The sequence below is a fragment of the Poecilia reticulata genome, chromosome 11 (assembly GCF_904066995.2).
Source record: "Poecilia reticulata chromosome 11, P_reticulata-male-v2, whole genome shotgun sequence".
Taxonomy (NCBI): Eukaryota; Metazoa; Chordata; class Actinopteri; order Cyprinodontiformes; family Poeciliidae; genus Poecilia; species Poecilia reticulata.
The window spans coordinates 18,478,219-18,492,191 of record NC_088840.1 but is presented as its reverse complement, the minus strand read 5'-3'; the positions used below and the strand labels follow the sequence as shown (position 1 = coordinate 18,492,191).

At 37.6% G+C, this 13,973-nt stretch overlaps 2 protein-coding genes across 7 annotated transcripts in view; both read right to left on the bottom strand.

Annotated features, from left to right (window-relative positions):
- Positions 1-7,682, bottom strand: part of clk2a (CDC-like kinase 2a) — a 25,194-nt gene extending 17,512 nt beyond the window's left edge. For 2 of the 3 annotated variants that reach the window (XM_081612992.1, XM_008422468.2), the window contains exons 1-2: positions 1,603-1,754; positions 165-348 (exon numbers count right to left, since the gene is read on the bottom strand). In XM_081612992.1, the coding sequence (XP_081469118.1) occupies positions 165-334 (170 nt within the window). In that variant the 5' untranslated portion in view covers positions 335-348; positions 1,603-1,754. Of the gene's footprint in view, positions 1-164; positions 349-1,602; positions 1,755-7,578 lie in introns of those variants that run through there. The other variant, XM_081612993.1, reaches the window with a different exon arrangement.
- LOC103472673 (histone-lysine N-methyltransferase SETDB1-B-like) lies at positions 7,332-13,973 on the bottom strand. 4 transcript variants are annotated; one of them, XM_008422465.3, is made up of 8 exons: positions 13,548-13,973; positions 11,959-12,060; positions 11,493-11,837; positions 11,211-11,345; positions 9,011-9,212; positions 8,813-8,886; positions 8,265-8,455; positions 7,332-7,705 (listed from the first exon to the last, which is right to left on the bottom strand). In XM_008422465.3, the coding sequence occupies exons 1-8, from the start codon at positions 13,552-13,554 to the stop codon at positions 7,592-7,594; spliced, it is 1,170 nt and encodes a 389-aa protein (XP_008420687.1). In that variant the 5' UTR covers positions 13,555-13,973; the 3' UTR covers positions 7,332-7,591. The 4 variants fall into 4 exon arrangements, with proteins under 4 accessions (XP_008420687.1, XP_008420689.1, XP_017162987.1 ...); XM_008422467.3 differs by having other exon boundaries at positions 13,783-13,973; XM_017307498.2 differs by having other exon boundaries at positions 11,959-12,063; positions 13,548-13,972.

Genomic DNA, 13,973 nt, shown 5'->3' with positions numbered 1-13,973 from the left:
AATTTTATTTGTTTCACAAGATACAACAAATTAGCCAAGATCCAAAAACGTGTTCTAATTTATTCACAATGAAAAATGTCATCAACGTCTCTGTGAGAACCTGTCTTTTAAGAGTGCAAGAATATGGCAGCAATACGAGTAAGACATAAATTGACAATACTTACTGACAGAGCTTTAAAAATCTGGTTGCCTGTGTTTGCCTTCTTTCTAGTAGAGACTGCAGCAGCCGGTATTTCATAAGAGTGCCAGCAGTGGGCAGCCTGGGTTTGTGAACCTCATCTCTGATCCAGCTTTGGAGCTCTTCTTTGCTTATCTCTCTTTCTTTTCTCTCCATCCGCACTGCAACAACTCAAGGATCACAAGAACAGAACAGAAGTGAGATAAACATGTGCTCCACACAGCTTCCCGTTTCCCTTCCTGTCCATCTTATGGGCTTCAACACAACGTTGTGCATAACTGTTAAACTGAATTGTTCATTATTCTCATTATTTAACAAATGAAAGTTGTAAAAGTACGGTATTTTCTTGCATTCATCCTGATTTACGTGGAATCAAGTCTATCCAAATGCCATCTGAAGTCACTTCATTAGTAAATAGAATTCACTGGCATGTTATTTAGTCTCAGAATAAATACAGCCGTAAACCTACACTTCCCTGAAAGCACCGACCGCACAGCGAAACACGATAGTGGCAGAATCATTCTGTGTGGATATTGTCACAGAGGAAAAAGTCGGTAGGAAGGGAGACAAAGCTAAACACAGGATAATCCAGGGAGAAAACACGGAAGAGGTTGTAAAGTATTTGAGATTGGGTTACAAGGTATAAAATTAATATTGAGTTCCAGTTTGTCATAAATGTGTTTTGCAAAGATGAATGTGGAAAGTCTTTAGTTTCCAGATGGAAATGGAAATAAGATCTTTTTACAACTTTAAGGTGGGTCTCACCTCGTTTTTAGTGGTGTAATTTATCAGAGCAGCAGCTCATCAGCAGCTGAAAGGAACGGTTAGATAAACTCATTGGAAAGGCCCATAACCTACTTTACGCATTGTTCTCGCGTCGTATACGTGAAACGCTCACATGTATGACCCTGAGCGCTTTCCGTAGGCCAGCTCCAACTCAAGAGTGCCCCAGTGCAAGTAGTAGGAGACAAATGCAAGACACGTTTGTTATCTTTTTAAACTGTTTACCTTTGTGTGCATATGCACTTAGCTTTATGATGTGACCCCTGCATTGATGTGACCAATGAATGATATTTATATTCGATTCTAATTAACTTCTAATAAAATGTCATTTGGGCTAAAAGCCCCAAACCTCTCCAACAAATCAAAGCGAGTCGACTGCTGTTGTATCGTAAACGAGGGATGCTGTCGACGAAACAAAGAAAACATTGCTTCATCAGATGCTGTAAATAACCGTCTGACCATCTGTATCTCTATCGAAACCTTCCATTGAGAAAAATATTTTTTTTACGTGAGCGTACAGCTTCTAACATTTCTTGAACCAAATTTTACATCTGGCCTGAAACTATTTAAATCGCTACCCATACACACATATGTATACAGTTACGTCATGTTAATAAGTTTCATCAACGTGGACATCTTACCAGTAAAAATATTTTTCAACTAGTCAACTGCAACTTTCTCTCTTGCTCTTTCTTCTTCTCTCGCTTCTTCTTCTTTAGGGAGTAGGGAGTAAAACTAGCGCTTTTGCATGGCAAATGATGAGGTGGCGCCACCACCTGGTTGGGAATGTTCTTTTGTATAATGGCGGATCGTAAGCAACTTTAAGGTGCATACCGCCACCTACTGTATATAAGTGGAATTTCAACGGTAACGTAATAATAATGAAAGCCTCAAAACTATATTTGAGTTATTTTGCGAGGAGTACAATATTAATGTTCTTTTGGTAATTTTGGTCAGTACAAACACTACAACCACTCACACTTTCATTAGTTTTGTTTTCTTCTAATTTCTCATTTTAGTCTAAACTTAGCAAAACCATCAATGTTTTCGTCACATTTAGTTGCATCTCCTGTATTTTTATTAATTCATTTCTAGTCTTATTGGCATTTGTTGCAGCCTTATTTTTTTTAATTTATTTTAGATAAGACTTTTAAGCATAGTGCATTATTTTTAAAAGGAGTTGGGGGTCAGGATCATTGCCAAAGTTTATCCTGCTGTATTCATCCCAGAATGTCATGATGCATGTTTGGGACCTCCCATATCAGTGGTGGAGAAAGTACTCAAAAAATTTACTTAAGTAAAAGTACAAATACACAGACAAAAATGTACTTAAGTAAAAGTCAAAGTACCACATTAACATTTTACTTAAGTAAAAAAGTACTGGCTTTTAGAAATACTTAAGTATTAAAAGTAAAAGTACTTGCTGAATGCATTACCTAATCACTAATATCATTAAGTGTACCGATCATATGATCATATGCCACAGATAAAACATGTTTTTATTGTGTTTATTCTGTAACATAGTTTAGATTTAGATATATGATTCTATGCATCATAATTTCAGGGATGGAAACATCCTGTCTCCTGTCTTACATAACATGAACTTCACTTTTTTTGCCACACATTTATCTTGAAAGAAATCCAACTGGCAGAGGAGGACATGGAACCAAGGAGCCACGTAGCAGAGTTGTAGTCTGGACCACTGAACAGTGGTCCAAATCAAAACCAGCACTCCGTGCTATATGACAATAAAATTTAGTGCACCTATCAAAATTGCTTCTCAAATTGATCTGAAAGATTCACTTTCCCACCTAGATATTAAATACTTAGAGCTGAAATAAATTTAATCAGTATCAATTCAAACTCTTCTTCATTCTGTTTTGCTTTCATCTCTGTGCCACAATACACAGAGGTTTCCTGCCATCCCTAAAGAAATAACGCCCTGTGCGGTTGCCCATATTGCCAATGTCAGAAATAATTGTCTGCACCATTAAACATGGCAATTAACAGCGCTCAACTATGAACACTGTCCAAGGCCCAATAAGCAAGAAGTAACCAAGCAGGAGGAGCACCGTGACTGTTCTCATCCTCCCTCCTGCTGCAACGTCTGCCACCATGACGGGTGACGAAAACAAAGAGCAATGAGCATGCTCTGTGTTCCTACGTTCTTGTTTTATTTATTCACCAATTAAATATAAAGATATTTTAATGAAATAAAATAGCTACTGCAGTGTACGCAGAGCATTACAAGAACAAAGAACGGCTCTCAGTGAGGCTTCAGTCCTATAGGACTTAGTCAAGATCCGTCCAGAAGAATCAGATCGTCCATGAATGTCATATTACAATATTGCACTTTGGTCACAGCGTTGTCCCATATCTGCGACATGACAGTCATCGCAGATGCAACATGTGTCTCAGTTAATACAGCTAGCTTTGCTAGCATCACGTCCACGGAGCTTACCTGTCCAAGTGACGTTAAAAATTGGACAAAGTCCCACCGTCTGTGAAAGCGAAGCGCTGCTGATTTTACATGTCGCCATATCTTATGATTTATGCAGCGCTTCAGTACTATTATATTACTCCCGCTCAGAGAAAACCAATGCGCATGTCTTGGAGCTCAGCGTGCGAGTAAAGGTGGAGCCGATGGGTGACAACAGACACTAAGTCACGTTATTGCTTGAATTTTACGGCGCCACCTTAAGACCCTGAACTTCACATTTTAACGGGAAAAAAAACACAACGCGACTTGGATGTAACGAGTAACGCGACAGTTTGTAGAAATGTAGTAAAGTAGAAAGTACAGATACTGTAAAATGTAGTGGAGTAAAAGTAGAAAGTATCCATTATTAAATCTACTTAAGTACAGATACACGAAAATTGTACTTAAGTACAGTAACAAAGTACAAGTAACGAAGTACTTGTACCAACAAAACACTAAAGTACTTGTACTTCGTTACTTCCCACCACTGCCCCATATACAGGTAAGTTCTGGGTTGCTCCGTAACTTTTTAACCAATTTTATTTCATCTGTGGCTCTTTGTTTGAGTCGGATGCTACACCTGGACGTGATCGGGTGTCCAATTTTAAAAAAGTACAAGAACCTGAGAGTGGAGCCAGAACTATGACAGAAGTTTGTTGATGTTTACAAATACTCTGGGGTGTAAGGTGAAATTTGATGCCCCGTCAGATTTATTTTTGAACATTGAAGTAGATTGGTTTGATCAAGAATGGTTTGATCTGAAAATAAAGAAATTCAAATCTGAAAACATCTTTATTCCCAATTTTCACCCAGCTGAGATTAAAGTCACCAGAATAGTTTTCATCAAAAAGTAAAACATGAGGCAAGTTGTGTAAGAAACTAGTTTTATTGCCAGCCTTTGAAAATTAGGATGAGTAAACAAAAATGACCAAGAACCAAAATTACAAAATATTTTAAAAGAAGAGTCACAAATGGACCAAAAAAATAATAATTATGACAACATAAACAATTAACATTCATAGTTCATTTGGGACAATTAGAGGGAAGATTGAGTAGATAACAAAAATGAAGGATGCAGGCTTTTCAGTTAAATCAGATAAAATAAGTGTCAATCAATATCTAAAAAGTGACTGTCAAATCATATTGTTACTATGCAATAAATATACTTTCAAAATAAACGCAATCACATTTGAATAAAAACACTTAGAATATTAATATTTGAGTTGCTTGCTCTTCTGTAATCTTTCACAAGGAGCTATATATAGTCTAATACAAACACTGCCTGACCAAAAAAAGTTTTGTCAACTGGATTTAACTAAGCAAATACCTTGCTGGATAATTACTGCATCTTTCTGCTGACAACACATCATTTAAGAGCGCTGATTTAATGAGTAGCTTGTTTCTTGAACTATCATAGTGAAAGATGTATCCTCTGGCTGTGGAAAACATGTCAGTCTGTTTAAGAAGGGTCAAATAGTTTGAATCAAGTGGAAAAAACAGCTAAAGAGATTACAGAAACTGCTAAAACTGGGCCAAGAACTTATTGGAAGGAGAGTGAGGAAGCATCATCTTTGAGAAGAAATGTCACCAATGACTGTGATGGGGGATATCACTTAAACATCACTGATATCAAATCAAAGAAGAAAAAAAACTGTGTAACTATGGGCCATGGTTCATAGTGAAAGTAAGCATATTTTCCCATGCAAAAATTGGGACTGAACAGCTGTACCACCATAAGAAAATCACTAATCAGTCAGAAAAACTGGAGAGAAAGGCTTCAATTTGCAATAGAGCAAAAAAGACTGGACTCTGGAAGGAGGTCATATAATCTGATGAGTTCAGATTTACCCTCTTCTAGAGCGACGGGCACATCAGGGCAAGAAGAGAGGCAGGCGAAGTGATACGGCCGTCGTGCCCAGTGTGTCCTGTACAAGCCGTGAGGCAATGCTATGATCTGGAGTTGCTACTGGGGGGGGTCAGGACAAAGTTGAGCAAAATTTTGAGGTCAGCAGATTACCAGAATATACTGAATGACCAGATTATTCCACCAATGTTTTGTCTCTTCCCTGATGACACGGGGAATATTACAAGATGACAAGGCCAATATTCATCAAGCTGAAATTGTGAAAGACTGGTTCAGGGAGTCCCACCAAATGGTTGGACCCTCTCCATCATCAGTACAAGATATTGGCAAAAAATGAACGCAACACTGGATGGAAATAAATCTTGTGACACCGCAGAGGCTTATCGAAACAATGCAACAGCAAAAAAAATCAAAGCTAAAGGCAGACCAACAAAACACTAAAGTGTGCGACCTTTTTATCGGTGGTTACCTTTTTTTGGCCAGGTTCTTTCTCTTAAATGGTAAAGAAAATAAATGCCTTTACAACAAAACCTGAAGGAAATCGAACATGTACAAAATAATCCAATGGGGGATATCAGAAGCATGTCTCAAATCTTTTTTGGGGTTTTTCTCACCATTCATGTAGCAATAGCAACTAGTGAAAATCTACAGAACTACAAACTTCATTTGGCCTTCAGAGTAGCTCAAGAGCAGTAGAAAACTTCATAAAACGGGTTTCAACTGCCAACAACCGGATGCAAGCCTTACGTTACCAAGTTGGGTGTCGCGGTGTAAAGCGTGACTGAACTCTAGACCGACAGAAACGTGTTCTGAGTGAAGAACAATGACTCTTTATGTGCCAATCCAATGTATTGACTGCAGTGTATCTAGTGCAAAGTTTGGTGCAGAGACGATTGTGTGGTTTTCTAATAAAGCTGCAGGACATAAACACGTTTTGGACAAATTCATAATCCCAACTTTCTGGGAACGGTTTAGAGGTGGCCTCATCTCATCTTTGGGACCTTTGGGATAAATTAGAACATAGAAGTTGGACCTTCTTGCCCAACATCAGTGTTTGACCTCACAAATGGTTAAACATTCCCATAAACACGCTCCTAATCTTTGTGGAAAGACTTCCCGGAAGAGTTATTATCGGTGCCAACATCCTAAACGGAACGGATTAAGGACCGGATGTCACTCAAGTTCATAAAGGTTTAAAATCATATGAGCAAAACATTTGACAACATAGTGTAGCACTGCAATTCTGTTTGTGACCACACAAGATATACCTAAAATGATTCGTAATAGATTTAAGGATATATCTTTAATATTTCAAAAACATATTTGAGATGCTAGAATAAGGAAAGCTTAATATATTGAATTGAGACCTCTTGATTAATAGTTGGATAATAAAATGATTGGTTAACATGAAAGAATTCCCCAGCTTTTGGAGAAACTAAGACTCAAACATCACAAGGAAAAAAGGTCAGAGTGCAATGACATCAACAGGGTAGATAAACGGAGAGCAAAGTCAGTCTGAATTGATGCATATTGTTACACCACAGGGGAAAAAAAATAAAAAATTTCACGAGCTGTTGAAGAGAAGATTGAGTGAAACTGGTTTCTACATCGAGTATCGAATCAAAAATTCACTTGTTTTGCTGCTATGCAAGCCAGCTGGCAGATTTGCGTCACTGCAGTGGGCAATGCCTGGTTTCCAGTAAGAAGGTACAACAATGTTTAAAAATTAAAAACAAACAACAAAAGAACAGTTAGCAAAGATTTTTCAACTGTATCAAGCAGAGCAATGCAGAGCCTCCACACATTGCTGCACACTGCCATTCAGCTTTCTGAAGGGCCATAAGGCTTTTCCTTCGCTCACAGGAAAAATTCAGCTGTTTTTGGAAATATTTACGTTGCATTTTTTAAATTCACGCTGCCATGAATAGTGTCCAGACGAGATCTCCAGATGACCATGTCATCAAAAATTGTTTTCAAAGTTCCAGGTACCTGGTTTCAGCTCCGAAAACATACTCTGGAATCTATGGGACTGTTTTGCATTTCAGTTTAATTAATGTAAGTACATTTGTACAATTAGGGAGCAGGGAAAATTAAAATAATTCATCGTCATGAAGAACACGGGGAAGGGTTTGCCTGGGGGGTCTCATTTCAGTCTTTTAACATAAATTTCTGTTAGGCTGAACTGTTACAAAAACAAAAATAAACAAAAAAAAAAAATGACGCATCCCTCTTAGGAATTTGCATTTATCATTTCTACATCTATTTTACATATACCTGCATCTATGGATTAATCAGAGTCAGAGTCGTCCTTGGACTCTAGCTTGTTCCTCTCCTCCCACAGTCTGGCAATGTGCTCCAGTCGCACAGAGCCTCTGAAGATCCACTCCCTTCGCTGATTTTCCTGAAAGATAAAAAAATATATATACATGTTAGGAACACAAAATTAAAGTGCATTGATCTAAGATACCAATATAGTTATGCGCTTGCTCGTGTTATTATAAATAAAATTTTAAAAAACTAGTGCAGAGGTGAGGATGTATAAAAAGTAAATATTAAAATTTTAATTTCAGTTTGAATATATTTTACTTTGAGCTGATTTGAGTTTCTAAGAAGGTTTAATAATCCTTCACTTCACTTCCTGTCAATTTTTCTAAGCCATTTTGCAAGATTGGAAAGACAGGCGAACATGCCATAAAAAAAATAAAAATCAGATCCTCATTGGTTAGGAACCAAAAACAAGAATACAGATACTTCTCAACACTTGTTCCATATGTACATTCAAAGCAAAAGAAAAAAAAAGTTTAAATGTAAGGTATGGGACGTAAAATTAAAAGTCTTTCTCCTTACAAATTACAAGGCTGAAAAACAAATCCTTCACAGATGAACGTCTTGCATGCGAAACTGTTTAAAGACAGGTAAAAAAAAAAAAAAAAACAATAAGCAAAAGAAGAAACACTGACCTGAAAAACAACCTGCATTAAGCTGCAGTCGATCACAACAACCTCACACATCTGCATGACTCCATTAAGCTCCACGTTAAAGCTCTGTCCAGCTCTGTACTTGTTTAAGTGAGGGTACGGCCAGTCCTTCAGGTACTGTCTCATAAAGCATTTGTGCGCTCCGTCGGGAACGTCGTCCAAAACATCTTCCACTGTTGGGAAGAGAGCAAAAGATTAAAGTGTGCATGAACAGATCCATCTGAAGAAGATAAGGAAGCGAACTTGTACTACAATCAAAGAAACGGGTTCAATCTGTTCTTGGCATGCAAAGAGGAAACTAATGTGATTATTGCATCTAATACAGTGTTAATATTGTGCACAGCAATGTTACAATATGCAATATATTCTTCATGAATTAAAAAACAAAACAAAAACAAATCTGATGATACAAGTAATGCAAGCACCTTACACTAAAATATAAAGTAAGTATAATCAGAGAATGTTTTGCATAACGTGACGAAGCTTTTGTTTTCTCCAGAGAACCAGAGCATTTGTTGCTGTGAACTTACAAGGTCTGCACACCATGTGAAACAAAGGAAGCCCGACATAAACTGGTGTGTGGTCATCCATGAACATCAGAAACCTAAAAATCCAAACAAACGAGTCAAACAAACAAAAACCACCGTCACATTTTTAAAGGTGAAGCCATGTACCGTTTGTATTTTTCCTCTTATTAAAAAAAAAAAAACAAAACAAAACACACACACCTGAACTGATTTTTCCTGCTGGGCAGCTCAGCCAGTATTCCGGGTCGGAACCGGTACTTATTATTTTGACAGCGGACCACCACTCGGGCCCCGATGTAGAGCTGCTCCACCTTGGGCCTGCTGTCAAAAGCAATGTGGTGTCCGGATACGAGGCACGTCCCCTTATCTTCAAAGCTGACCTTGTACTTCAACCGCCCATCGTCTGTTAGGAGAGGAAAGTAATAAACTGATCAATTCATCAACTCGCTTAAAAAAATAAAATAAAAAAAACTTTCTGCTCGACTGCATCTCAAAAATGTCTGAAAGCTTGCTTTTATTTTTTCTCCTTACATTCTGTTGTCTGATAAAGTTGTAAAGATTTGGAGGTTGTTTTTTTTTTTGACTGAAAGCTTTTTGGATTTAAAGAAAGTGTTATTTTAGATAAATGAATAATAATGCAGGAAAACCCAGACTATTCAATAAATTAGAATATTATTGAAAAGCCCATTTGTTTTAAAAACACATTAATTAGATTAATTGCACACAGATGGATGATTGAAAGCCTTCGTTTCTGTTAGTTATGGTGATTTTTTTTCCACCAATGGCTAATAAAAACATGACATTTAAAATTAGAATATTACATCAGACAACTAAAAAAGTGATTTTAAATGAAAGTAATACTTGCTACTTTCAATATGTACTTTTAATCTGACGGCTGAGACTCGTCGGGACGAATACTCTAATATACTCTAATTTACTGAATGTGACTGTAGTTGGTTTCGCTTTAGATCAAAAGACAATTACAAACAAAGGCACGACCCGAATATAAGGGAACACCCTCTGATGCGACACGTAAGCTGAAAGCATCAGGTTTATACATTGTAATCAGGAACAATCATCCTGATAAGGCAATAGAAGTCACTACCAAGCTCATCAGGGTCACATGAAACCCTGGCCAAATGCTACAGTCCCTGTAAGGGTCGTTGTCACCAAAGATCCTTAAAAAACCCAAAACAATGCTGAACACACACAAACCGTTTCGGTCACATGTTTCGATGTGAAGCTGCCTGGGAAGACGGGTCAAGATGTTGTCATGTTTCACACATGTGGCTCAAACCATCTGTCCTCCATGTCTAAAACGACCACATTATTATTTTTATTTGAGTGCTGACCGGTTGAGTTGGGCCATATTCATGTGTTTCTCAAACTCATAATGAGTGACCATCTTCTTCTGACTCCTTTTCACATCTCCCGACCCGGTTGGTGTCCAAAATTACTTTTTCAAAATGACTAAGTTGAAAAAGACATGGAACCACAACAGTTTTATATTTTTAAAATCAACTTTTTGAGGGTTTTTTAAATTATTATTATTTTATCTGCTCGATAAAAAAAAAACTCTTTCCTGTTCAAATATTGTTTATCTGCTTTACACACACAACAAGTCACTGAGCAAGACCATTTTAAAACATAAGAAATCAGCGTCCATTAAAAGAAAAATGTCTTTTATTTTATTTTTACAGATAAGCGTGGCTGAACATTACAGCTTTTGGGAGTTTTTTTTTTTTTTATAACTTGTGTTTTTTACTGAAGTTTGCAGATAAATGTAAAACAGATGGTACTCTATGAGGAAATAAAAATTGTTTAATTAAAACCCTAACTGCTTTAATAAGTTATAATTATATTTCAAAGAAACATATTACTTGTGATTTTGGTGTCAAGTAGATGTTAAATTAAGTAGAGGTTGGCTATACTACACACAATGGATACAAACTTGTTTATTTTGTAGGCAAATTAGTGAAATTAGAGATAATTAGGAATAACTCCACAGCACTCAAAAATAAGTGGATGCACCATATTGTAAATTTTTTTCAGTAAGATTAGGCTACTGTGATGTAACTTCTTTACACGTTTACCCTCAGATAAATGGTAAATGGACTGAACTTATTTAGCGCTTTATCCAATCATTTTTGACCACTCAAAGCGCTTTACACTAGAGTCACATTCACCCATTCACACTCACACATTTATACACCGATATGCAGCTCGGTAGGCAATTTGGGGCTAGGTGCCCAGGGGCACATCGACATGAGGCAGGAGGAAGCTGGAATCGAACCTACAACCTCACGATCGCAAGACGACTACTCTACACACAGAGCCACAGTTGCCCCACAGTTGCTCAGAGTATCGATCGGGATTTTTATTTTTATTTTTTGCATCTTACCTTTTGTAATTATTTCAACTATTTTACCACGCTGCCACCTCATAGGTCTTCTACGAGCAATAACCATCATGTCAACATTAATTTCTTCTTCGGGTAAGTCGGGGCGGATCTTGTCACGTGAGCAAAGGGAGATACCTGCTGACACACAGAGGTCGTTTTTTTTTTTAACCACAGCGGGGAAAATACAACGTACCCCAATGTTGAAGTCCTCCAGCATTTTTGCAGTATTTACTTTAACTTGGGAGAGACGCAACGTCCTCGCAGTTTTATCGTCGATCTTACCGTTGCAGTTGTGACTGGTTGTAGGCATCCTTATCAGGTCACAATTGGAGGAGTTTGAATATTTGAGTTTGCTGTTTATGACCCAGAAATCCGAATCGCTGGAGTCCTCCTCCGACTCCCACTGCGTGTCCGAATCCGAGCTGCTGAAGGACTCGTCTTCGCTGTAGAACTGCGGAGGCGTCGGGGGTCTCAGCGCGCCGATTTTATATTCGGGCAGCTTAGTCAAAACCACAACTGCGTCTTTTATGAGAGTGAGGGAGTCGCAGCCATTTTCAAACTTTGTTGCCTTGCTGGGAGTCTCGTGTGTGGAGGGAACAGAGTCCCACGGAGAATCAGGCTTATTTTCTACCAAGAAAGCAAGTCCAGGTTAAAAGCTTCAACCAGCATAAATCACAAAAACATTCTCAGCTCAGTCATTTTCAACCCAACTCATACTTGCATACTAAAGTGCGTTGACGGCGATTACCTCTTTCTTTATCAGGATTCGTTTTCCTCTTGTTTTGTTTCCTCCTCCTCCTCGACCTTGAAAGCTTCTTTGTTTTCGTCTTGGGCTTATCCACCTCCATTGCTACTGCAAACATAGCAAATAAAACAAGGGAAGGGATGTAATAATAATAGGCAAAAAAATTAAAAACAAATGTGTTTTTAACTTATTCTCAAGCTTTCTTTTAGCCACTTTTTTTTCTCCTGAACTCACAAGATATCTCTGAGATGGACCTTAAGAGGCATAAGCAGTGTTGGTCAAAAAATGTCTAACAGTTCAATGATTCGGTTTTGAATAAACTGAGATTTTAGACATATCATTCTGGACATGTGCATAATAAATGCAGGAAGTTTAGGTTTTATTTTGGTTGTAGTCATTAGTCTGCTACTGCCAGAGCCTGGATGATACTCCTGTGAAGAAGATCCAACAAAACTTAAATCCTCTCTTTCTGTTATTTCCAAAAAAAAGATCATTAGGAACCAGTAGAAATGCTAAAAACTTTACCATACTCGGTGCTTGTTTTTAAATGTTTACTGTTGACTCGGTGACTAAAAACAATCACTCCTCCACTACCGTGCTTGTCTGTGCTTTACAGAAAAATCTCTCTCCTGTGGACGTCGCTTCAGATGGTTCAGAGTAAATAAGCAACTTTACAAACCTAAATTGTCCTTCTGTGGTTTCTGAGATAATCTCTCCCCTGTGAATCTTTCCAAAACAAAAAAAATGTTTAAAATTATTCGATGGTGCAACTAGAGCAGTTTGGCCTTGCGTGGTTTTCTTGGGTTGTTCGTTCCAATAAAGACTGCCTCAAACGTTTTTCCATTTGTCAATATCCTTTTTTATAAATTATAGAATAATAAACTTTAATCTGGTTTGACAACTTTATAACCATAATGTGAAGCAACTCACAGCTGAAGTCTTCTCTCCTAAAAAATAAAATCTGGATGTTCCAGATCAGAAAATTGACACATTTTACAGATTTGTGTAAAATGAATCATTTTCCACACCCCTGTAAAATTGTCAACGAATAAAAATGCATCTGATTAGTTGTATCTGGTCGCTACTTTTACACTAAAATCCAATAAAAGCAGCACATGGATTCTCAGTTTTGGCTTCATCTGTGTATAAATCCTAACAATGTAATCTGTTCTGTGCATTTTTACACTAAATGGCGCATTTAAATGGTAAAAACAGACCTTTATTGTGTTCTGTCCCTTAGAAGTAAGTTATAGAGGATGTGTTTGGTTTCCACAATTGCTACGTCTGTCCAGTATTTTGTCAACCAACGTTCCTGTTTAGTAAACCCGTACACATCACTCGGGTGATACCATTAAAAATTCAAAATAATAAAGTTTGGAGTCGGTTGATTTGAACAAAAAATAATCGGTAAGTTGGGCAGTGCTTCACATTCACATGAAGAGGATTTAGTGAAATGTTCACCGTGAGCTCAGGAGTTGCTTCATTGTTAGCTTTAGCTTACTTGCAAAGCAAAGCGGCGCGTTTCTATTTACAACTTAAACTATTACAAAGTGACTAAACGTGCAATAGGTAAGACGTTACACCACACTTACCTTTCATGTGTTCAAGCAATCCACCTCGAAAGACAAAGGTCTTTAAAACACACACACACACGAGCAGATACGGTTGTTTTTTTTGTTTTTTTGTCGTTGAAGGTACTTTCAACCGTTGATGCTAGCAATGAAGCTAACGCAATCGACAGTAACCCTTAAAAATCAAAGGGTTGAGGAAAAGCCATCGACTGTGCAGATTTTACACAAGAATTTAACAAAGCCCCACTTTGGATACCTCCGTTGTTGTTGGTCTTCTTCCTTGTTTCGGTCGGTTATGGGTGTGATAAAGAACAAAACTGTGCGACACCGCCATCAGCTGGTATAAAAGCAGATTTAGTGTTTACTTTCAATCAATAGCATACATTTGTTTAGTTTCAAAAGGATACAGTAATGTAATAAAACAAGCTATTTGAACACGACTGGCTG

Bases quoted from the DNA above. Each gene is read 5' to 3' on its own strand.
- LOC103472673 (XM_017307498.2), bottom strand. The intron at 8,887-9,010 runs GTGTGTGTGTTT...TTGGATTTTTAG, and splicing joins AGCAGGAAAAATCAGTTCAG to GTTTCTGATGTTCATGGATG. The intron at 7,706-8,264 runs GTCAGTGTTTCT...TTTATCTTTCAG, and splicing joins TAATGCAGGTTGTTTTTCAG to GAAAATCAGCGAAGGGAGTG.